Source organism: Salvia splendens, chromosome 4 (assembly GCF_004379255.2).
Source record: "Salvia splendens isolate huo1 chromosome 4, SspV2, whole genome shotgun sequence".
In the NCBI taxonomy this organism is placed as follows: Eukaryota; Viridiplantae; Streptophyta; class Magnoliopsida; order Lamiales; family Lamiaceae; genus Salvia; species Salvia splendens.
The window spans coordinates 7,711,335-7,734,919 of NC_056035.1; the positions used below are offsets into that span (position 1 = coordinate 7,711,335).

The 23,585-nt window shown below is 39.3% G+C and overlaps 1 protein-coding gene, 1 non-coding gene and 2 pseudogenes across 3 annotated transcripts; 2 read left to right on the forward strand and 2 right to left on the reverse strand.

Moving 5' to 3' along the window:
- The first annotated feature begins 164 nt into the window (after nt 1-164).
- On the forward strand, nt 165-1,994 carry LOC121800127 (annotated as a pseudogene).
- A 1,168-nt stretch (nt 1,995-3,162) lies between these two features.
- Nucleotides 3,163-3,372, reverse strand: LOC121801692. Its single transcript, XR_006050630.1, has one exon. It is a non-coding gene; the product is annotated as a small nucleolar RNA U3 (small nucleolar RNA).
- Nucleotides 3,373-4,714: 1,342 nt separating this feature from the next.
- On the forward strand, nt 4,715-11,253 carry LOC121799164 (annotated as a pseudogene).
- Nucleotides 11,254-11,308: 55 nt separating this feature from the next.
- LOC121798293 (mitogen-activated protein kinase kinase kinase YODA-like) lies at nt 11,309-17,381 on the reverse strand. Of its 2 annotated transcripts, XM_042197214.1 has the most exons (13): nt 17,154-17,381; nt 15,926-16,481; nt 15,073-15,810; nt 14,850-14,937; nt 14,713-14,775; nt 14,255-14,415; nt 14,077-14,152; nt 13,785-13,844; nt 13,578-13,685; nt 13,259-13,495; nt 13,081-13,125; nt 12,502-12,593; nt 11,309-12,314 (listed from the first exon to the last, which is right to left on the reverse strand). In XM_042197214.1, the coding sequence occupies exons 2-13, from the start codon at nt 16,474-16,476 to the stop codon at nt 11,816-11,818; spliced, it is 2,718 nt and encodes a 905-aa protein (XP_042053148.1). In that variant the 5' UTR covers nt 16,477-16,481; nt 17,154-17,381; the 3' UTR covers nt 11,309-11,815. The 2 variants fall into 2 exon arrangements, with proteins under 2 accessions (XP_042053148.1, XP_042053149.1); XM_042197215.1 differs by lacking the exon at nt 13,081-13,125.
- Between the last annotated feature and the right edge of the window lie 6,204 nt (nt 17,382-23,585).

Below are 23,585 nucleotides of genomic sequence, written 5' to 3' on the forward strand. Positions count from 1 at the left end.
GTGTCATTGATAATTGCCTATGTTTGATTCGGTTGTGACTCCTCTGATATTTCTGCTTTGATTCGATTACTTCAATTGTGGGCTGTATTTGGTTTGAAGCATTTTAAAGTGCAAATGCAAATGGTTATGTGTCTGTATTTTTCTTGTAAATAAAATTTCTTGTATGTCCTTTTCTAGTAAAAATACAAATTTCCTAACTGATTCCTTAAATTAAATGTTGAAATGCTTCTTCCAATGGAGTCTGCTTTACAATCTGATTAGATATTGGGCAGGATTGGAATGTCGATTCTGTGTGGTGTGCCTCTTCTGGAGTGTGTGTACTGCATAGGATGTGTGCGGTGGGCGTGGAAGAGGTGCCTGCACAATGCAGCTCATGACAGTCAGGAATGGGCCTCGCCACACCTCAAGAGTTCGAACCCGTTCCTAGGCTCTGTCGATACATAATGCTGTCTACGAGGATGACCTCAGCCGGCCTCTCTGGGAGCCTCCTGGAGGCTATGGAATCGACCCTGATTGTGTGATCTTGAAACGGAGTTACAAGGATATATGCGTGGCCTAGTCCCTCCATACTTGCTGTACATTGATCACCACCATTCCGACATAGTTCTTGCCATACGAGGGAGGCCTAAACATGGCAAAGAATAGTGACTATGCAGTCCTGCTTGATAACAAGCTTGGGAAGAAGAAATTTGATGGGGGGTATGTTCACAACGGGCTGCTGAAAGCAGCCGGGTGTATCTTGGATGCTGAGAGTGTGACATTTTGAAGGAGACTTGAAAAAAATCCAAAACTACAGATTGACTTTTGCAGGACACTCCCTGGGGTTGGTGTGGCGGCTTTGTTGACTATTGTCGTGGTGCAGAATCGCGATAGGTTGGGGAATATCGAGAGGAAGAGGGTGAGGTGCTATGCTATTGCGCCTGCAAGATGCATGTCCTCAACTTGGCCGTGGAGATATGCTGATGTGATCAATTCAATAGTGCTGCAGGCAAGTTGCTAAAGAGGTGTTTGCATATTTTTTCATAGATGATGAGAAATCAACTACAGTATAATTTATGTCATCCTGTTTACTGAAACAGGATGATTTCTTGCCTCGAACAGCCACACCTTGGAAGATGTCTTCAAGTCACTATTCTGGTGAAGAAATGGCAAACTCAGTTTTCTATTTCCACTTCTTACACTTTATATAAACAAGAGTGGTAATATGTCTCTACTTATTGAACAGTTTGCCATGTATTTTATGCCTGAGGTGCATGAGAGATACATGCATATCGGAGGAGAGGATGCTCAAAGATCCAAGACGGCTGTATGCACCTGGCCGCCTCTACCACATTGTTGAGAGAAAACTTTCAGGTGGATCATCATCAATTTATCCAAACTAAGTTTATAATACAAAACAATCTCAACATTGGCGGTATATGAATGCAGATGTGGAGTATTACTCCAGTTGTGAGGACTTCAGTGCCTGTGGATGGTAGATTTGAGCACATAGTTCTTTCCTGCAACGCGACGTCAGACCATGCCATTATCTGCATAGAGAGAGAAGCTGCAACGGCCTTGGAAGTAAGTTCTCTCTTCCCGCATTCGTTAGAGATCACAAATAATTTACCTCTCTCTCTCTCTCTCTCACTTGAGATAACAGTTGATGCAAGAGAAAGAGGAGAGCTTGGTGATTCCTCCAAAACAGAAGATGGAGAGGCAGCAAACACTGGACAAAGAGCACAATGAGGAGCACAAGGCTGCTCTACAAAGGGCTGTGACTTTGGCAGTTCCCCATGCTTTTCTGCCTTCTGAATATGGAACCTTCGAAGATGATGATTCCAACCACTCCGCGGAATCATCTTCTTGGGCTAAAGAGAGCTGGGCCGAGCTGATCCAACGCCTTTTTGAGAAGGATGAATCTGGCCGCATTCAGCTTAATAAGCCACTCCCTGTTGATTGACGCCAATTGTATTCTTCATTTCTGCACTTCCTTATTCAGGCTATTGTATGGTTTTGTGACACATTTACTGTAAATGACTTCACATATCAATAGAGTTGTTTTCTCATGCTGTCAAAGTATCTTGCATTTTCTATATCACCTTATTCTTATTGCAATTGAACATTGAGATTGCAGTGGATATGATAACATATTCTTGTATCGAGGAGTGTGATTACCTGACATCTTGGGTACTTATTCTGAAATACGTGATCTACAAATACAAGAAAGCCAAGCTCGAAGAAGATTAAACTTGCTTATTCATATTATAGAACTGGCAAAACCAGGGAGTTGCATTAAACATGAACTTTGTTTGGACAAACATAAACTTGTCTTAAAAAAAGTAAATATCAAGCTCCAGTGCCTGCGAAATGTGCGACAGTGAAACCATTTTTCTCAATTTCCCTCTCATTGATCTCTCTGTACTAGACATAATTTGAACAAACTAAGGTTCTGTAAAGCCTCATATTCCCTCTCACAGCATATTCAGGTGCATATATCAATTTCTGGTCGTCGAAGCACCAGAAGAAAGTGGGGCTGATGAAGGGCGTTTCCGAAAACAAAAAGATAAGAAGTCTATCAGAAAACTGCCTGGCCATCCAAGCTACACTGAAGTCAGCCCAGAACAATCATTCTACTGCACAATGAGCCAAAAATGGGTCATGTTCAAGTAAAGTTGTGAGTACTCACTCTTTGTCAATTTATGTACTTGTCTCCATTTCGTAAAACATCGATGTGGGATACTAATGTTATGTTGCGCTAAACTATGTGATGGGTAATAACTATATCATCTTACAGAAGGCAATGAGTTGACAACTAAATCAGGTATAAGGAAAAATTGAGAAATACTATTGGATTATGGATATTGTTAGAAGTCTTCCAACTTATGATTGCAAAACCAAAACTCCACTCCCTGCTGATTGATGCCTATGTATTTCACTTGTGCAGTGACCCGTGGTGCTGCTTAATAAGCCACTCTCTGCTTATTCTCTCTGAACTTGACATTATCTGCACAAACAAAGGGTCTGAGCCTCAAATTTCTCCCACAACACGCTCCGGAGCATATACTAATTTCTGGCTTTCGAAGCACCAGAAGAAAGCAACGGAGAATGGTTTGTGTTTCACAACTAACAGCACATCATGGCGTTGCACAACGTCCGGGCTCAAAGACAAAAAGATTGAGAAGTCCGTCAGACAACTGCCAGGCCATCCAGGGTCATGCCTAGAACGATCATCTACTGCACAACGAGCCAGAGAACTGACCCATGGTGCTGTTAATCACGCTCTAGCCAAGCAGCCTGAGTTCATCGTCCAGACATGGTTTCCTGTCTCCTTAGAAATCAAGGATACAGAGGTACGAACCTATAGAACAGATCCTGTTCAAGTAAGGTCATGACAGCTTCACTCTTTCGTCAATTTATGTACTTGTCAATTATTCAGTAAAACTTCGATGTGGGATACTATTGCTCACAGTTTTAATTGCGCCGGCATTGAAAATTCAAAATGATGTACAGTGGATGTTAACATCAATTTAGTCCTAATTAGTACTGCTATAAACTACTCCTATTCAACATTTAAAGTACAAAACAATTAATTGAAGAAAAGAAAGAAAGCGGTACAACTTGCTATATTCATTTACAGAAATTTGACGTGTGGGCCAAAATGGTGTAACACCAATTCAATTTCTCAATTATCAATCAAACTCCGATTCTACGTCTTAACATAGATGTCATGCCATAATTTAATTACAGTTAATCGCTACTTAGATCTCAAAATTTTGGTTCTGTACTATTGTTGCAAATTAGATTAAAGTTTTTCAAGTATAATATCTCAATACTTCAAATTGTAATAAAAATTAATATCTCAAATCTTATGTACTAAGAGTTTGGTATTTAGATTAGGATTTTCAACCAAAGTCAAAATTTATTGAAGGTTTCTAGTTTCATTATAGCGTTGGCAAAGCTAAGGCTCTTACGTCATGCGTCAAAATTAATAGTAGTACTACGTATGAGAACTATTCAAAAAAATATGTAATACAACCTCCTAATCCTAATCAATTTTTAATTTTTATATCAAATAAATATCTAAATCTCTAACTCCAAACTCACTAAAAAAGTTTCGAATGATTAAATTCACTATACAAATTGAAATTGGAATGGCAGAAATATTATATTATTTTTTTAAAAAAGCTAGGTCTAATTTGCAATTAAGTCACCCAATTAAGTTTTTTTAAACTAGTAGTTGTACAAATTCAACACTTTTAGGCTAATAGGACATTGAATTCCAATGAATGAGAAGTCGAGCCTAGACCCAGTAAATGGACGCAAAGTCATCATTATCCATACTTATAATAATACTAACTGTTAATTGAAAATAATAATCACTTCAAATATTGAGATGGGATCACAATAAAAATGATTTTTTTTAATAAAAATGCAAGAGTACTAGTAGTAAATAGATAATGAGGTGTATTTTAAAAAAGTGGAAAAAGGAGGTGCAAGGTGTGGGCTTTAGCCGCCACATATTTGATATCCCTTTCCATGCAACCCCCCACTTTGCTAGAGACAGACATACAATCTCCAGCCTAACTATGTATACCATAGATGATTAATTTTCATGAAATGTCTGAGTCAGAATCTCTACTTCATTTCATTAAATTAAATTATTGACATACAATCTTTCTATATATAGGAATTGGTATATTGAGATTATTTACTAGTACTAATTTGTAATGAGATGTGGCTGTTCATGAGAAATGGGCCTTCTGGATTTTCTTCTGCTTCCACAGCTGAGGAAGTATGTTACGGACGTCCTCCGTAACGTGACCGGATGGCGATCTTCGCGCGAGTTGTTATGACCAAACCTTCGACGTGCTCGAAGAAAAGTTCACGATTTGCCGGTTCTCGGACGTTCTCCGATGAGGAGCAATAGGGAACGATAATATGCTCGTTGCACAAGTCAATTTAGGGAAGATATTTCATTGATTCATTGATTGATTGATTACAATGATATAATCTCTCATATTATAATACTAGAATACTACTAACCCTAACTATTGAATAAGAAACAAATATCTAAATATAAATTGGAAAGATATGGTTAAATCAAATATGCAACTAAATAATTGGGATATGTTCGTATCAACTCCCCCACGGTTGAAATTCACCTTGTCCTCAAGGTGGGAACCACGAACCATTGACGAGAGTTGAAAGCAAAAGTTTTAGCAAGGCGTCTCCTCCTGGATCAAACACGTATCGAACAGCTGAATGTCTCCCTTATCACCTTTGTCAAAAATCAACAAAGGAGACCTAATGTTTTTGGCAAAATTCCATGCCACAACAAAAGCTTGTTCACACCTCTCAGAATGCTCAAACATGGAGTACCTCCTCTCTTAAACCAACAATTCTCAACATCCATCGATGACATTTTAGCAACATTGAACGATGTGATTATCTTCTCCACTTCACCAATAGAACCATCTTCCTCTTTATCTTCTAGCAATGTCTCCTCCTCTTCACTAATATCTGGGTTGTACAGCTGCAAAATTAGGGCCGGTGAGGGCGGGTCATCGTGTAACAATTCGCCCTCATCTCTACTGACGTCAGGGCAGCACGACGGTGCTGGTGGAGTTGAAGGCGGAATAGCAGCGACAACAGGTAGCGAGGGGCTAGATGGATCGTGACAGAGATAAGGATGTGAGAGGCGTCGGGATTCCACGGCATGAGGATTTTTTGGGGGCACGTCCGACGAATAGGGTGGGTGCCTTAAAGTCGAGGTCGTGTATTACCTCGGCTGCTCGTATGAAGAATCCAAGTCGGTGTAGGGCGACTTCCGGTATAGCGGTGGTTCCGGCAGCGGAGGAGCACGAGTTTCTCCAACACAGTGACTGGAAGTTTGGAAGGCCGGATCCCAGCCAGTTGGACGACGCCTAGGCGCTCCCGAATCGAAATCCGCATAGGGTTGTCGTCCATACGCTGCTTTTGACGCATGTAAATTTTTTCACACGGCGATCGATTTCTTCACATCGTGATTCCAGTCTGGACTCTAATTTGTCAAATCGGGCCATGATCTTCTCCAGCCCGGCGGAGAAAATCTCGCTCGATCCCAGGAAGGCGCGCGAGGGATTGCTGCCTTCCGAATTATCGCGCAGGGACAGCACCGGTTGACCATCCCAGCGGCGGGGCATCGCCGACAAGCGACGCGACGGATCGGGTGGATCCAAGTGGGTGAGACGTAGGGTGATTCTGGATCAGGCCACGACGGCGGACGGAGTACTTCCACCCGGCTGCTCGGAGGTCCCAACAGGTTACACGGCGAGGTTGGCCGGCTGGTAGGGACGGAATGGTTGTGTGGCCTGAGGGAAGTTGTATTGACGACGGCGGTAGCCGGCGTAGTCGTATGACATGTCGACGGGCTGAAGCGTGGGTGTGGTAGAGATGGTGGTGATGCGGCTGACTTTTTTTTTATATATTGGTGATTTGCTTGGGAGATATGGATGAACGAAGACGGAGGATGAGCTCTCAATGAAAGCACCAGTTGTTACGGACGTCCTCCGTAACGTGACCGGATGGCGATCTTCGCGCGAGTTGTTATGACCAAACCTTCGACGTGCTCGAAGGAAAGCTCACGATTTGCCGGTTCTCGGACGTTCTCCGATGAGCAGCAATAGGGAACGATAATATGCTCGTTGCACAAGTCAAATTTAGGGAAGATATTTCATTGATTCATTGGTTGATTGATTACAATGATATAATCTCTCCTATTTATAATACTAGAATACTACTACCCTAACTTATTGAATAAGAAACAAATATCTAAATATAAATTGGAAAGATATGGTAAATCAAATATGCAACTAAATAATTGGGATATGTTCGTATCAAAGTAACCAATGGAATTGATGCATTCTGGCCTCAATGCTATTGTTACAGGTCATCTCCTTTATCTCAAATCTTATGTACTAAGAGTTTTTAGTAAATAGTAATTTGAAGATTGAAAGTGCAGGGGCATCAAGTGGTATAGGATTGGAAACAGCACGTGTTCTTGCAAAGCGTGGTGTTCATGTTGTGATGGGAATAAGAAATATGGGTGTTGGAGAGAAATTGAAACAAGGAATCATCAAAGCGAATCCAGCTGCTAAGGTTGATGCCATTCAGTTAGATCTCAGCTCCATGCAATCTGTTCGAAACTTTGCGTCCCAGTTACATCGTCAGGTCTACCGCTGAACATTTTGATGTAAGAAACAAACAAACATCATATTATGTTACGAACGTCCTCCGTAACGTGACCGGCTATCTATCTTCTCGGACGGATAGGGTGATCAATCCTTCGACAAGCTCGAAGGAAGGCTCACGGATTTGCTGAGTCACAGACGTTCTCCGATCAGCAGCAAATAGGGAACAATAATTATACTAGATACTCAAGACAAGTTTAGGGAAATATTATATTGATTGAATTCATAAAGTGATAACAATAACTCCTATTTAAAATGCTACTAACTTAATGAACAAGAAAACAAAGATACAGAAAAAGATATGCAAATCCCTAATATATCTAAACTAAATATTAATAGTATAAGACTCGTATCAACTCCCCCACGGTTAAAATCCACCTTGTCCTCAAGGTGGGAACCACGAACCAAGGACGAGAGTTGAAAGCAAAAGCTTTAGCTAGACGTCTCCCCCCTGGATCAAACACATATCGAGCAGCTGAATGTCTCCATTCATCACCTTTGTCAAAAGTCAACAAAGGAGACCCAATGTGGTTGGCAAAATTCCACGCCACAACGACAAGCTTGTCCACGCCTCCAAGAATGTTCGAATCCCACATGTCATTGCGCGGAGGGATCAACCTTGCATCGGTATCGAGCGATGTTGATCGATAATTCATACTTGTAACATCACTGATACTCAAATCCACACAGACTCCAATAATTATGCACCAACCGGTGTAGGCACTATCTCCTTTCTTGCCCCAACAATTCTCAACAATAGATTTGGATTGCACTTGAACAACATGGGGGAATGAGGCGATGACCTTCAGCACTTCCTCTGTGGAATCGTCCTCCTCTTCATATGCCTCTTCCTCATTCCTTTTACTTGAATCATGAAGACCATCATCGTCATCAATTTTATCCACCTCTATAGCTCGTACTTCATCATCTACTAATTTCTTCTCATTGAGCCGCAAGTCAACTTGATTCAACACTTTTGCATCACCCTCAATTCCCAAGTATTTCTCTTCACAAGAAACAAGCTTCGTAGCGGAGTGGAGGCTCGGGGAACGCAGGCAAGAGGGCGGGCGTTGAAGCAGGGGCTGCTTCACAGTCGTGGGCAATTCGAGGCAGGCCTCAGCTTGACGGAAGTGAGTCGTAGGATGGCCGCAGGATGGCGATCGTTGCTGATCCATGTGTAGCGGCGGGGGCGGCGCAGCAGCAGGGGTCGGTGGCGCTGCGCGGTGGTGACTTGGCTGTGGTTGTTGGTCGAGCACGTGCTGTGGATGTGCGGGGGTACGGGGGCTTGGGAACGTGGGGTGCAGGTGCCGGTTCCCGGTTTGGGGCTGCTCTCGCTGCTGGCCAGTATACGCGCTAGGTGGGAATCGTGACGGCACGTCTGAATCAGCGTGAAGAAAGCCCCGGGGGCCGAAAGAGGGGCGCGTCGTGTGTTTTGATGCGGGAGTGTCCGATGTCCCATGATGCGTCGGGCCATAGAACAATTCTGGCTCTGGTACCGGCTGTGGCGGTGGTTTCGGCAGCGGAGGAGCGCGAATCTCTCCCACACGACAACCAGATGTTCGGGAGGGGCTGATCCCAGGAAGTCCGGCGATGCCTCGATCCGGAATAGAAGTCCACATAGTGTTGTTGTTCGGACTCGTCCCTCCCCAGGTATCGGTCCTGCGGCCTGTCCCAGCACGTGCGGTGCCGAGGCTCGGGGCGATTGCGGTACGGCGCCCGATGAACGTTCTGCTGCGGAAGACGGTCGTCGCGCCAATGTAATGCGCGGGCAGCGTCTCGTCGACGACGGATATCCCCACCACGGTCTCGTCGTCCGTGGATGAAAGGCCGGTGGACATCGTCTTCTGCCGCCCAAGCGTCGCGTGGGGAGTGATACCCTTCGTCATCAAGTTCATCCGAGAAATAGTGTGGATCATGTTCGGGAACGCGCGGCGCTTCCAACTTCTCCAGCCTGAGTTCCATTCTGTCAAATCGCGCCAAGATCTTCTCCAACCCGGTGGAGAAAATCGCGGTTGTTCCTGCCACATCGTGCGGCGCCTCGGCGACCGCCTGGAAATTGCGTCGCGGATATCGCGGCTGATCGTCGCCGCTGGCGCTAGAAGGAGGGGGCTGATATTGGTGGTAAGTAGCCATAACTAATAAGGGAAAAAAATGGAGGGTTCGGTGGGTTTTTTTTTTTTGGTTGGTGAAATATGGGTTATGGATGAAGAAGGTGGAGGATGAGTACGGGATGAAAGCACCAGTTGTTACGAACGTCCTCCGTAACGTGACCGGCTATCTATCTTCTCGGACGGATAGGGTGATCAATCCTTCGACAAGCTCGAAGGAAGGCTCACGGATTTGCTGAGTCACAGACGTTCTCCGATCAGCAGCAAATAGGGAACAATAATTATACTAGATACTCAAGACAAGTTTAGGGAAAATATTATATTGATTGAATTCATAAAGTGATAACAATAACTCCTATTTAAAATGCTACTAACTTAATGAACAAGAAAACAAAGATATAGAAAAAGATATGCAAATCCCTAATATATCTAAACTAATTATTAATAGTATAAGACTCGTATCATATTACCAATGTGAATAATGTGCTAATTATGCTAATTTTCCAACTACTCTCTCTATTGTCAGTAATAATGCTGGAATCATGGTGCCGCCTTTCACACTGTCTCCAGACAACATAGAGCTGCAGTTTGCTACAAACTATTTAGGTATTAGCCTAATTAATTAATTAATTAATAGTACCATGTAGCTATAAGTGTTGGAAGAAACTCCTACATATTTGTTGTTTTCAGGTCATTTCCTTCTAACACACTTGTTACTGGACACGATGAAGAAGACAGCCCGTGACACAAAGAGGGAGGGGAGGATTGTGAACCTCTCCTCAGTGGCTCATCGTAATTCGTACACAGAAGGAATCCGATTTGACAAAATCAACGATGAAAAAAGGTCTGCAAGTTCATTTTCATGCAAGACCTTTTTTTTTGGATGTATTGAGGATTAATAAGGTGTATGATTGCAGTATTTCATCCCTAACATATGCAGTTATTCTAAGCTTATACTGCACGCTAACGAGCTGGCTAGATGGTTAAAGGTAATCTGCAAGCATGTTTTCTCCCATTATTGTGAAGGACTCATTTTGAACATAACTTGAATTAGATGATACTACTATATATGCTAAGCTGAAGATAGCAAAAACACTATAATTAGTTAAATAATTGTATGTGCTCAAGTTTGGGTGAAACAGAGCTCTATTTCATCTATTCCTCTTGTAAAGCAGAGCCCTCTGTGGATATTGAAATAGAATGATCTCAATTAGCAATCACGCTAACAAAGTCTTTTACTATATCTTGTATATCGAAGTTGTTGACGTGCTGCATCAATTCTCTTGAATAGGAAGAGGGTGCAGACCTAACAGCAAATTCAGTTCATCCTGGAGTAATCACGACCAATCTTTTCCGTCATCTTGGTATTTTTGAAGGTAATCTTGGCATTTTCGAAGGTAAAGTCATTTCATGGGTTGATATCTTAAACTGAGACTCAACTTTGAGAAAGTTGCAACGCCTCATCCTTCAATTTCATATCTTCATTGTACAATGATAGTATAAGGCATACTCGCATCTCAGCAAAATTGTTTCTGTTTATTCAGGTTTAGTGAGCAGCGTTGGTCGACTGGTGCTCAAAAACGTTCAACAGGTAAGCTCAGTGCATACTAATCAAGGCGAAAAATGCAAAAACATTCAAAAGTAGTGATGAATTCTGCAAGTGATTTCTGGTGGTTAAACTGATGTGTTGCTGAATATGAAGGTGGCCTCAACTACCTGTTATGTGGCGTTGCATCCACAGCTCAAAGGCGTCAGCGGTGAATACTTTTCGAACAACAATTTGGACAAGGCAGATGCCAAGGCTACTGACAAAGATTTGGCTGCTAAACTTTGGGATTATACAATGGACCTGATAAATAAATAGGAGAATCATTATATGTATACCAAACAAAGCATATACATTAATAGTCACATGTAATAATTAGAAAAATAAGACGCATACACACACACACACAGACAAAATGTACAATTTGAGAGAGTTGATGCAAATCTGGATTGGTTTTATCTCCAATTTCTCTTAGTGCAGAAACAATTGCAATTGTAATATAAATAGTTCTACAGCTATTGTCATCTGGGTGATAATTGCTACCCTTCTATTCAATAATGTGCATATACATTTTTTTTCGCAGACTAAAGATTTAACAATGACTATACAATCGAAGCTGTAATCCCCAGGCCAATCAACCTCTCACTAGCTCTAGCAAGGACCAGTCAGTTACATGTCAAAGTTTCATATTAGGACACAAACTTTCTAGAAGTTGCATCGTCGTTTTGGGGTTAACCAGTGGCGACTCTGGTGGGAATAGGAAGGCGGGGCGGGGCTGATTTTGCGTGACAGTAAGTGCTGCAAAAAGCAAGTTGCTCAGCATCTTCATCTCTGCTGTTCAAAATAGCACCCCCAACAAATAAAACAATGGTGATGGTTGGTTGCATAGTGTCCCCAAAAAAGTGACTACTCAACCACCTAACTCCTAATCTTGTCGATAATGAATAAAGCTATAATCCAGGTGTATGGTGGCACTGCGATGCAGCTGAAGGGGAGAGATCCAGTGACTGATTTAGCTTGGCTGGATCTCTGAGGAGTTGCTGAGACACGCGATCAGCCAACACCGACTGTTTATCATAAAGTTCTCCGTTTGCAGTCCTTACGAATTGCTTTCCAAGAGCATCATTATCATAGGATGTCAGTTCCCGGAAAGCATGAGATCCTGACTGTCCACCTCGGAGAATGTCTGGATCCCAGTAAGAGTGGCTGCGCGGGGGCAACTGCAAGTTTCCATTCCCATAACCCTCCTGCGATAACATAGGCTGATTGTGGAATGGGATGGCACCAATACCACCAGTAAGAGGTGTGGATGAACCGGATGTCGTGCGGGGGCTTGATATAGGTGAAGGAGACATTCTTCCACTAAAGTGTTGAGGCGACCTTGAATGTAGAAGAGGACTCCCAATTGGAGAGACCGGACATGATATGTTCCTTGAAATGTACATGTCACTGGAAAGTGAAGAAAAAGAAAATATAAGTCCGACATAGTAACTACTAAAACATTTTCTTTCGAACCAAGGTGTGAACTATCTTTGGTAAGAAGATTGTTCATGTCCTACTTTTACATGGCGAAAACGAGTAGCCAAACTATAGAAAGGGACAAATCAGGAGAACAGATGCATGCAGAGAGAGAGACCTAGAATGGAAATTGGATTTTGAAACTCGAAATGAATGGATAGACAGTCTCTCTGTATCTGGTTGCTGAAGACTTCTTGTGTCACCCATGCCCTATAAGAAGTGCAGAGACCGTCTTAGTAATAAATACACAAGAATACATAAAAATGCAAGCACTTTTATAGTGGTGTAAATTAAAGCTCCAATACAAGACTTATTAAATACTATATCCCAACTGATGACCTTGTCCATATGAAACATTCTAGGATCTCTCTCTATCAGTCAGGAGTTTCCTTGAGTTATAAAGGAGGGTTTGGATTGGGAATCTCAGACAAAAAACTTCGTAATTTACTTTTAGATCAATGTCGGTGGCTGAGGATCAATAAGCCATTTGCATTTCCATATATCACCAACCAAGACTCTAAACATGATAGTCAAAGAACTCTACCTCAAGCAAGAAGACAATTTGCTAATCACAATTAACTTAAGCATATACAGTTCTGCTTTATCCGATCATGAGATGTTTATGCATATCCAGTTGATAAAAAAACCATAGAATACATTAACCACATTTTTCATTAATCAATGAGGGTATTACAACCTTCAGACACCAAACTTTGAGGACCTTTAGCAGCACACATGAAGACTGTTTCAATTAAGGCCAAAACATAAGATAGAAACAACATGTTAGAGCATCATCTTCCTTACAAAAAATGATGACAAGTTGCATCTAAAAATCTTAGTTGAGTCAGGAAGCCAAGATAAATTAGGAGCAATACCACAGATTTTGAAGCATTAGTCACTGGAGGATGATCTGAGGGTGTTGGACCAGGTATTTGTTTCTCTAGAGGCACAACATTTTTCACAAAAGAGTGCTCCAAAAGTTGAGCAGCTGCAGGGCGATTCTGTGGAACCCTCTGCAAGCATAGCCTCACAAAGTCTTTCCCTTCATCTGAGAGGTGATCTGGAATTGTTGGAAGTTCCTTGCTATTTCCAATCTTGAACATAGCTGCGACCTTAAAGACCAAAGTGAAAAGTCAGATAACCCATCAATACACTGAACATCAAATCTACAACCACAGAGCTCAAAGTACTGACCCCTTCATACTGGGACCAAGGTGGCTTTGATGTCGCCATTTCTATAACAGTGCATCCGAGACTCCATATATCAACAGCTAAGCTGCATCCATTTGAATTCCTAATAACCTAAGTGAGCAGCAAAAAATTAACATAGTTTTGCAAGACAAGAAAGGAACCCATAAGGGATTTCATTTTCAGGATCCAAGAAATAACAGAATGACTAACCTCAGGTGCCATCCAGTAAGGACTACCCTTGAATGATAAAGGACAAGAATGCCCTGTAATCTGTAAAAAAAAAAGCAATATCAAATACTCAACCAATAAAAATAAAATCGCAGGTGCCACTAGAAGAATTAAAGCCAGGAGGATCCTGACCCTAGTATAAGCAACATAGTAGTTTCTTTGCCACAACTTTTTGGATATTAAACCTAACCAGCCATATGTATACTAGTTTCTTTGCCACAACTTTTTGGATATTAAAATTTAGACTAAGTTAGCTAGAAGAGTACAAGCTTACATGCTTTGCCATCCCAAAATCTGCCAACTTAACACGGCCATTTGGGTCCACGAGTATATTGGCTCCTTTAATATCCCTACATATATGTGAAGCATTGAGTGCATGATGATGTTTACTGATACACATTTGCATGAAAATTCTGACAAAACATTGACCAAACAAAAAAAACCCACTTCACCTGTGCACAGTGTTTTTAGCATGTAAATATGCAAGCCCTGACAAAATTTGCTGGGTGTAACTGCGGATGGCTGATTCTCCTAATTTTCCATAGTCCTGAAGAATCTTATGGATGGAACCACCAGATACATACTCCAGATATATATATAATTTATCCCCTACCTGTTAAGGGGTAATTCATCAATACAGAATCAGCCGAAGATAATGGAAATTGACCAGTGCACCATTGAAGATGAATTTGTACATCAAAAAACAGTGGTTTCTATAAAAAAGACCGCTTAGTTACGTGCAACGTTTCTTTTTAACTGTCAGGTGTTTAAGCCAATTAAAAACCAAGGCATTTGGAAACTAGACTTTGCAATTCTAGTTTCCAGTGAGTCTTATCAAAGTTTACACCATCAATATTTTTGAGTCTCATCAAAGATTACACCATCAATATTATTTAAGAGTTAAACTGACCGTTTCAGATCCATAATACTGCACAATATTAGGATGTCTCAAGCGACTCAACAGCATGATCTCCTGCAGGAAACATAAAAGATTATGTAAGAATCTTCAACTTGCCTTCCAATAAATTCCAAGGCCAAAAGACTCACTTGTCCCAACTGCTTTGCACTTTCCTTCGATTTTGCATCATCAGAAAATAATGTAACCTCCTTCATGGCACACATTTCCCCAGTTTCACTGAACCAAATAGATCAAACCGATTACTCAGGATGAACAATAAAAATGCACTAATTTGATTCAGTAAGCTTCAGAGATTCATTATTCATAAAAAAATAAGAGCTTCCACAGGTAAACAGAAACACGTTATCACACCTGTTAAACCCAACATACACATGTCCAAATGTGCCTCGACCAAGCAACCTCCCTTTCTTCCAGCGTGAGCCAGGGCTTGTTAGATTCTCTGTTCTTCCAGGACTACGAGGCACAGAAGGTGACGTCACAGCTGAATTTTGATGAGAGAATGGTGAGGAATTGGAAACTGATATGGGAGGAAGTGGCAGAGCATAACTTGGTTGTTTCTTATCATCAGGCCAGTTACCCTGAGACTCAGAATGTACCCCTCCAGCTCTAGGATGAAGTGGTGTCACTGCACCACTATGAATTCTGGAACTAGGGCCAGGACTTGTCATTCTAGGACTAGGATTTGGAGAATATTCTGGGCTCCCTCGACTGGGCTGCCAAAATAATTGCCCAGACATATCTCCCCCCATTGAGTTATGACCCGAAGTCTGACCTGACCCAGGTGAGCATTGGCCAGATCCAAGAAACGGAAACTCAGTGTAAAGCTTCCCAGTTGTATAAACAGTATTTGAAACTGGCTCATAACCAGAGGCTCTCATTGGACTTCTAGAAGGACTTGACCTTGAGCTATCTGGAGCACTGGAAAAGGCACCATGCTGCGGAACTTGTAAATTTGCCATGTGACCATTCAAATGTCGCCGCCTTCTTGGTGGTGAAGAGTTCAGATGTTTATTGGAGGAAAGGTTTACAGGAACAGGTGCGACCTTAGAAATTATTGGTGCTAGAGGAGCCTGATCCTTAAGAGAAATGCTTCATGGAGAAACACAGGAGAGACTCATTTTAGTAAGACAAATACCACACATTATACATATGTATACCAAAATGAGAAAATGCACTTCTGATATAAATTTCAGAACCCACTCACCTTGAGGGGCTGCCTGCAGCAGTCCTGCACCCAATATCATAGTCATTTGCAAGAGGACTTCGCTGACGTGAATCAACTGCATCATCACTCTCAATAGAACACTCACTACAGACTGAAGCAACAGCCAACTCAGCATCCAATTCGGCAGGTTCCAGTCTCTGACGGATGCATGCAGGCCTGGGCAGAGGTAGAAATAATGATGGTTTGGACTTTTCTGGTTTTGGTTTTGCTGTTTCACTTGTTCCAGAATCAGTACGATTGACATTGGCTGGGCGGAGGCCTGGCACAGGAAGTGGCTGTGATTGAGGCCTTTCCACAAAACTTTGACATCGCGCTACATTCTTGGAAGGTGATGGAGACCTCGACGGAGCACGTGACTGAGTCCCTCTTTCTGAACCAATGTCACTTGAACGTCTTCTAGACCCTGCTGATCTACCAGAAGATTTACTTTCGGGACTCTTGAACTTCTTATGAAATGTGTCAATGAAACTTTCCTTGGTAGACTTCTTTTTCGCTTCTTTTGACGATGACTTTCCCCACCATGAAGGCATATTTTCTGCAAACGGAAAGTACAGACTCTAAAGCTTTAACACAGAGTGGAACATAAGTCTATTACAATAATAACTACTCCTATATATCACACATGACATTCCACTCTATCGGAGCCACTAAATAGAATTGTCATGAAACCTATCTTTCGCATCAATTTTTTCACTCCAGAACCAAAAGATATTTACCAAACCCATAATATAAGTGTCTATAAACAGAAAGCTAGATATCCACACAAGAAAATCCATTAATCATAGTTCTTCTTTTCTTTCTTCTTTCCTTGTTTATAGTTTACTTTTGGTAAAAAAATAAGTGGTTTCGGGATGCATTTCAACGAGCCGCACTCCATCTTGCACTTTCCCATTGACTACTACAATGACAATGGAACCAACTATTATTGAATCATGCTAAGTTTCAAAATGTTGAACTCGTCAAAACTAGAAAAAATTACTCCAAAATTTTCTCTCTTTTCTAATTTACAGCGAATAATAATATGATCAACTGATGCTCATGATCTCCGAAAACTAGTACAGCAACAAAATGCAATCGCTATCTCCAGTATCCAAAATCAGAGTTTCTTACTACAGATCTAACCATACTTCACACTATTTCCGCCACAATACCTAAAAAACAACCTAATTCACAGGAAATCATCGCAGCAACTAATTGAAAATCTGACCTCAACTTGGCAGCTCTCTCACATCCCTAGAGCGAACCAACAAACAGCACACTTATTCTGCATAATCTATCCCAAATTTGAGTGTACGGAGTTTAAACAAATCCCTAGCCCCCGAATGCTTAAGGACTACGCCGTAATAATTCGAGTGCTTGTGTTGTGAGAGTGAATTCAGATTATCACAAGAGATCGCGTAGAGAGAGATAATGGAGTGAGTGCATAGAAATGGAGTTGTCTGAGTGAAGAATTTAATAATAGCAGCAATTATTGCAATTATTATTTTTCATTAAAGAAAAAGGACACTAATTTATTGTAATTTTGGTGGAATAATTTTAAATGGAATTGAATACTTACCTTTATTACGATATTTTTCGTTTTTTGAGGGATAAACTTTTTTTTCGGTGCGCTTTGGTTGCTTTTGAGGTATTCCTTTTTTGTACTTTATTTTTCTATTTATTTAATAGTGAAAACTTACTTCATTTTAATAGGGACAACATAGTACCTGAAAGTAACGACGTCGTTTGTAAATAAGATCATTTTCGGTCATTTTTAAATACTGTAATAAATGTTGCCTAATTGTTTATTGGTCTAAATTTTAATTAGATGGAGTCAATAAATTAGGGCAGGTAATATAACTAGAATTGAATAGTTGACAGGTTTTAGATTTGAAATCAACATCTACATAGATCCGTTAGTAGTAATTATAGTATTAATATGTTATGTTGGATTTTTTAAATAAAAATGCTATATATGTAGCAAAATTAACTATGGTTATTAATGGATTCAATTTTAAATATGGATATTTATGGAAGTACATGACTCATCACAACTTATCAATCTTACTTGATCTATTTAGTTTAGATGTATCATGTATGTATCAACTGTAAGTGGAAAATCATGGTGATTTTAAGATGTGGTAGTTCATTGAATAAATAAAATTTAAATTTAAATTCAAACAAATTAGTACTATAGAATTTGATAGGTATGAGTATTTATGGGTTGTATTATTGTATTTACTTGATGAATAACCAATATATGTTATTTCTAGTTGTTGTAATATCATTAGAATATCGTAAATACATAATATAGTTTTGCTCTATATTGAGTTCAGAGTAATAGTAACTTTTAATCAATGTTAAAAATTGGAGTTATATTCATCCATTTTCATGTATGCAAAAGAAAACTAAATAAAAATTTGGTTTTCAAATACTCCTATATGGGATGTGTATGACTTAATAAATTTGGCCATACGTGTTTTAATTTAATTTCACAATAACAGAAATTCATAGGTTTCGAGCAGCTGCACAGTTGTTTTAAACTCGACAAGAAATTAGTTTAAGTTCAATTCTTTTTGTCATTTTCATGAGTCAAAACGCAGTGAATTCATGCTATATTTTTTACTCGAGTAATAGGCAACTAATCATTAAGGCAAACAAATATGTGTCGTTAAAATATTATATTATATATGACTCTAAATAACAACAACACATAACTTATAACAATTGGTATAACAAAATTTTATAGGTCGAGTGATTAATGAGTTTCCATACTATATTTAATAGCAGAAAAACAAATTAAATTAGGTTAAGTATTATGGTCTGCCAAATCGCCGCATGTTTCAGACAAAGACATGTAGTAGCAACATTAAACAAGAGGCCTTCAAGCCAAACTTTGATTTCTCAAATCAAAGTCTTGAAAGTTGAATGAGTACTGACTATATTCTGAATATTTCGGTTCAGTAGCTGTAAATTCTGGGAGAGTTTTAATTACAACAAATTGAAATAATAGTTTTATTTACGACGAATTGAACTATTGAGCATTGTTGTGTTTAAAAACTCATTTCAAAATTGCAAAATGAGTCAGTGTATGTGAATCAAATAGCAATTTTATAAAAACATATTTTTATCAATGATTACTTTTTCACATAGTTTTTGGAACATTACAATAAGAATACCACTTTGTATGAATTAAATATTTTTACTAATATAACATTCCTGTTTTCAGCAAGTTTGCCTTTAATTTGTACTAGTACATATCATAAAATTGGTTGTCTTACGACGTATGGAGAAATCAGAGGACGCAGTTTTATTTTTGAAAAAAATAGTGCTATGATTTTCATTATACAAGTCACGTGAAAATTATAAATCTAAAACATTGTAGTACTTATTTATATCGAGTGACCCTAAATCTTAATTATGTCAAATATACTTTAGTCTATATTGAAGTAATATAAAATGCAGATCTCCACTCATTAAAGATGCTAAAATCTAGAAAATAGGAATTCATTTAGCTACTTCACAAAGATTTTATGCATATTACAATACCCCAGGAGTTCAACTATTTTAATAATATTTTTTATAAAATAAGAATTGATGATTACATGTACTTCATAATTAAAAAAAATTGAAAATAATACACCATAATTTTATAATAATTAATCAAAAAATTTTAAAATCATGTAATTAATGTACTATACTTTTTTCTAACTTCCATTTTTTTGTTTATTGATGTAATCATAATATGTCAGGTAATTTTACTCTTTTATGATATAACAAATGTTACTCCATTAAAATAGTGGAATTCTAGTAGGACATCGAAAATTATGTGATATACTCCTATAAACGTGAGTTTTAATTTGCAAAGATAACATGTTTAACTTTTTTGGGCATATATTCTTCAACCACTTCAAGAGTAATACATGCATTCACTGATCCCATCCAATTTTGTTCTGAAAAGTATGTGAATTATGTGAATCTTTTATATAATTATGTGAATTTCATTCGATTTTATTTATATAATTTTTTACTTATTTATTTATTTCAATCAAAAAGAGGATCAAATATGAGAATCTTTTATATAAATTCATGTATTCATCAAAACTAATAATATTAATACTATAAACAATCGTGATATTAAAAATAATAAAAAAGTTAGAGAAACATGTACTCTTCTTGAGTATCACCATTGACCTATTTGCTAAGAAATTCAGATGTGCAATAATAATAATAATAAAATGACAACAGCAGCAGCAGCAATAATAATAATAATAATAATAATAATAATAATAATAATAATAATAAATAGTAATAATATGTCATTTCATATCGACAAAATGAAATTTCTAGGAAATACAGATTCTTTAAAACTGGCATATGTTTGTTGTGTTCATATGTAACATGTTTATCCGGTAATTAGGTATTCTTGCCTTTATTTTCTCATTGACTTATAACTTTGGAGTACTAAATTCTAAACCAAACTCTTCTTCCTTTCAAACACTTGATTTGGTCCTAAATCTTCAGTCTTAAGAGCACCCACAACCGTGCTCTTGCCAGCGAGCACGGTTGTGGGCCCGGCCCACTTTTTCTGCCTGTTCTTAGGCAAGAGCACAACACCCACAGCGGTGCTCTTCTGCAAGAACGTGCACAATTCAATTTAAATAAAAATATTTCTATAATATTAAAATTCATTAAAAACCGAAATAATATTACAAATTACAAATAAAATAAAAAAGACATAATTAAAATCCTAAATATTAAAAATTACATAATTAAAATCCTAAAAATTACATAATTAAATTCGTAAAATTAAAAAAACTCACTACGCGTTGCCGAATTTCGCTCACATGTGTTTGATTAGGTCTTCTTGTAGCTCAACGTGGGTTCGGGTATCGCGCATTGTGTGCCTTGTTACGATCCTCTCACCCACCGTCGTATGCACACCTCGGGACCTCGCGCTTGAGCTTCCGGCTTCATCCTCATCGTAGAAGCTAGCCGCCCTCAGTCCTTCGTCGGCTATAATCATGTTGTGTAAGATAATACACGTGTACATGATGTCGGCGATATTGTTCAAGTACCACAGCCGAGCCGGGGCCTTCACAATGTTGAATCGGGCTTGAAGCTCTTTCGACGTCTTTCCGCGCAGACTCTTGATGCTGTACAAAAAGAACCCGTCTCGGGTCTTGCGGGTTGCTGAGCGTCTTCACGAATGTCGACCACCTTGGGTAGATACCATCGGCGAGATAGTAACTCATGTGGTATGTATTTCCGTTGACGGTGAAGTCGATCGTCGGTGCTACACCATTCAACACATCATTGAAGAGGGGTGAAGAATAGAGCACGTTTAAGTCGTTGTTGGATCCGGCAACGCCGAAATATGCGTGCCAAATCCATAGGCGGTAGTCGGCGACCGCTTCAAGGATAAGTGTTGGGCCGCCGCCTTTGTGGTCGCTTAAGTGTTGCCCCCTCCAAGCAGTCGGACAATTCTTCCACGTCCAATGCATGCAGTCAATGCTGCCAAGCATTCTAGGAAAGCCATGGACTGATTCGTGAAGACGAAGCAACCATTGGCAATCATCGGTGGTGGGTGCCCGAAGGAATTCATCACCGAAAGCTGCACGAACGCCCTCGCAATAATTTTTAAGGCAAAGGATTCCAGTGGACTCACCAACATGCAAATACTCGTCGAAGAGGTCGGCCGTCTGCCCAATAGCGAGTTGTCGGATGGCACACGTACACTTCTGCAACGCCGAAATACTTTACCGACCGGCTGCATCTGGACATGTTTGGAAGAATTCAACACGAGCGGACAATGTGTTGACAATACGCATAAACAAGCGCTTTGACATGCGAAAACGGCGTCTGAAGTAATCTGCCGGAAACCGCGGTGGGTCGGCAAAATAGTCAGCAACGAGCCTTTAGTGGGCACCCTTCCGGTCATGATGGATGTAGCGGCGAGTTGACCTAGTTGGTTGAGGAGGAGGGGCGGGGGTATTCGCTGCGACATATGCTTCATAAGTGGCGCGATGTTGTTTGTAGTATTCTTGTTCTTCGCACTCGGCTTCCGCAATGAGATGGGTGAAATCCATTTGAGGTTTTGAGTGAGAGATGAAGATGTAGATAAGTTGTATGAAAAATATGAATGAGAGAATAATGGAGATGATTTGATGTGAAAAATAGAGGATGAATGTGTGAATTTATAGATGATTTTAGGGGAAAAAATAAAAAATAGAAAAAATACAGAAAAACGGGCAAAAAACGGGCATTTTTTTGGGATTGAGAATTTTTTTTTATTTTTGGGTATTATTTTCGATTTTTATTAAAAAAAAATTTTTCCAACGGATATGCCGTTGGCCAATCACACTCTGTCACGTCACCTGCTCGCTGGCACAGACGTGCTCGATGCATCGAGCAGCGCCGTGCCAGCGGCGCGAGTGCAGCGGTGGACGACGTCTTCCGTGCCGCTGGCACGGACGGACGGACGCCGTCCATCTACCGTTGCAGATGCTCTAATGTATTTATTTAGTCCTGTTGTTTTCTCATGTTTTAGTGCATTGCAAGTCCGCTTCTAATAAATTTGCTCTGACTTTAGTTGACACCCCCTTCAATTGACTTTTTAAACTTTTATTTGTCATACTATGATTTATCATATACTCCATTCATCTGCTATTCTTATTTATGAAAATTACGAGTATGAACGCATAGTTGATAAAGTATGAGGGACAAGCTCGGAATAAAATAGGTGGAGTAAATAGAAAAAATGGTGAGAAAATTTCTACTATAAATGAAAATAAGAATAATTTTGATGGATGGACTATAATAAAAAAAATGAAATTTATTTTTCATGGTGCAAGGAGTAACATAAGTCTGCAATATTTTGTGTATTAATTAGAATATTATTTTAGTTTAAAGTTCAACACAAAAAAAAGTGTAATTTAAATGAATAACCATACCACGAAACTGAAACACGAGAAAAAACGGACGAAATATCAAAACATACTATACTATGAAATATTGTTGAAGACTGAAGTTCTGAAAATGTTATAAAAAAACATACTGAAGTTCTGAAAATAGACTAATTTATAGTACAATATTGATACAGCTAAGAGAATTGAGTCCACGAACAGTACTTGAAAAAAACTACTGGAGAAGTCTAAATTGTTCGCCTGCAAAAGAAAGTCCAAGAAAATGACTTTTTTCGCTAAAAATGTACTCCCTCACTCCACCCAAAATAATTTTTCGGTTAGATTACACGAGTTTTAATGCAAAATTGATCAAATATAACAAATAAATAGATAAAGTAGATAAAATGCTCTCTATCCCACTACAAGTGAGACATTTCTTTTTTGCCGTTGTTTTGTGAAGATGATAATAAATACTCTAGTTTAAGTGGAGATAAAGTAAAGTAAGAGAATAATATAGAAGAAAGTTGTATCTACATTATTCTCTTACTTACTTTATTTTTTCTTCACTCTAACTATTTATTATTATTTTTGCAAAACAATGTCTGAAATAAAATGCTTCACCTGGAGTGGGACGAAAGAATACTCTAGTAAGAGAGAAATAGATAATAAAGTGGTAAAATAAGAGAGAAAAAAATGGATAAAATATAAAAAAGAGAAATAGATAAAGCGGATAAAATAGGAGAGAAATGAAAACA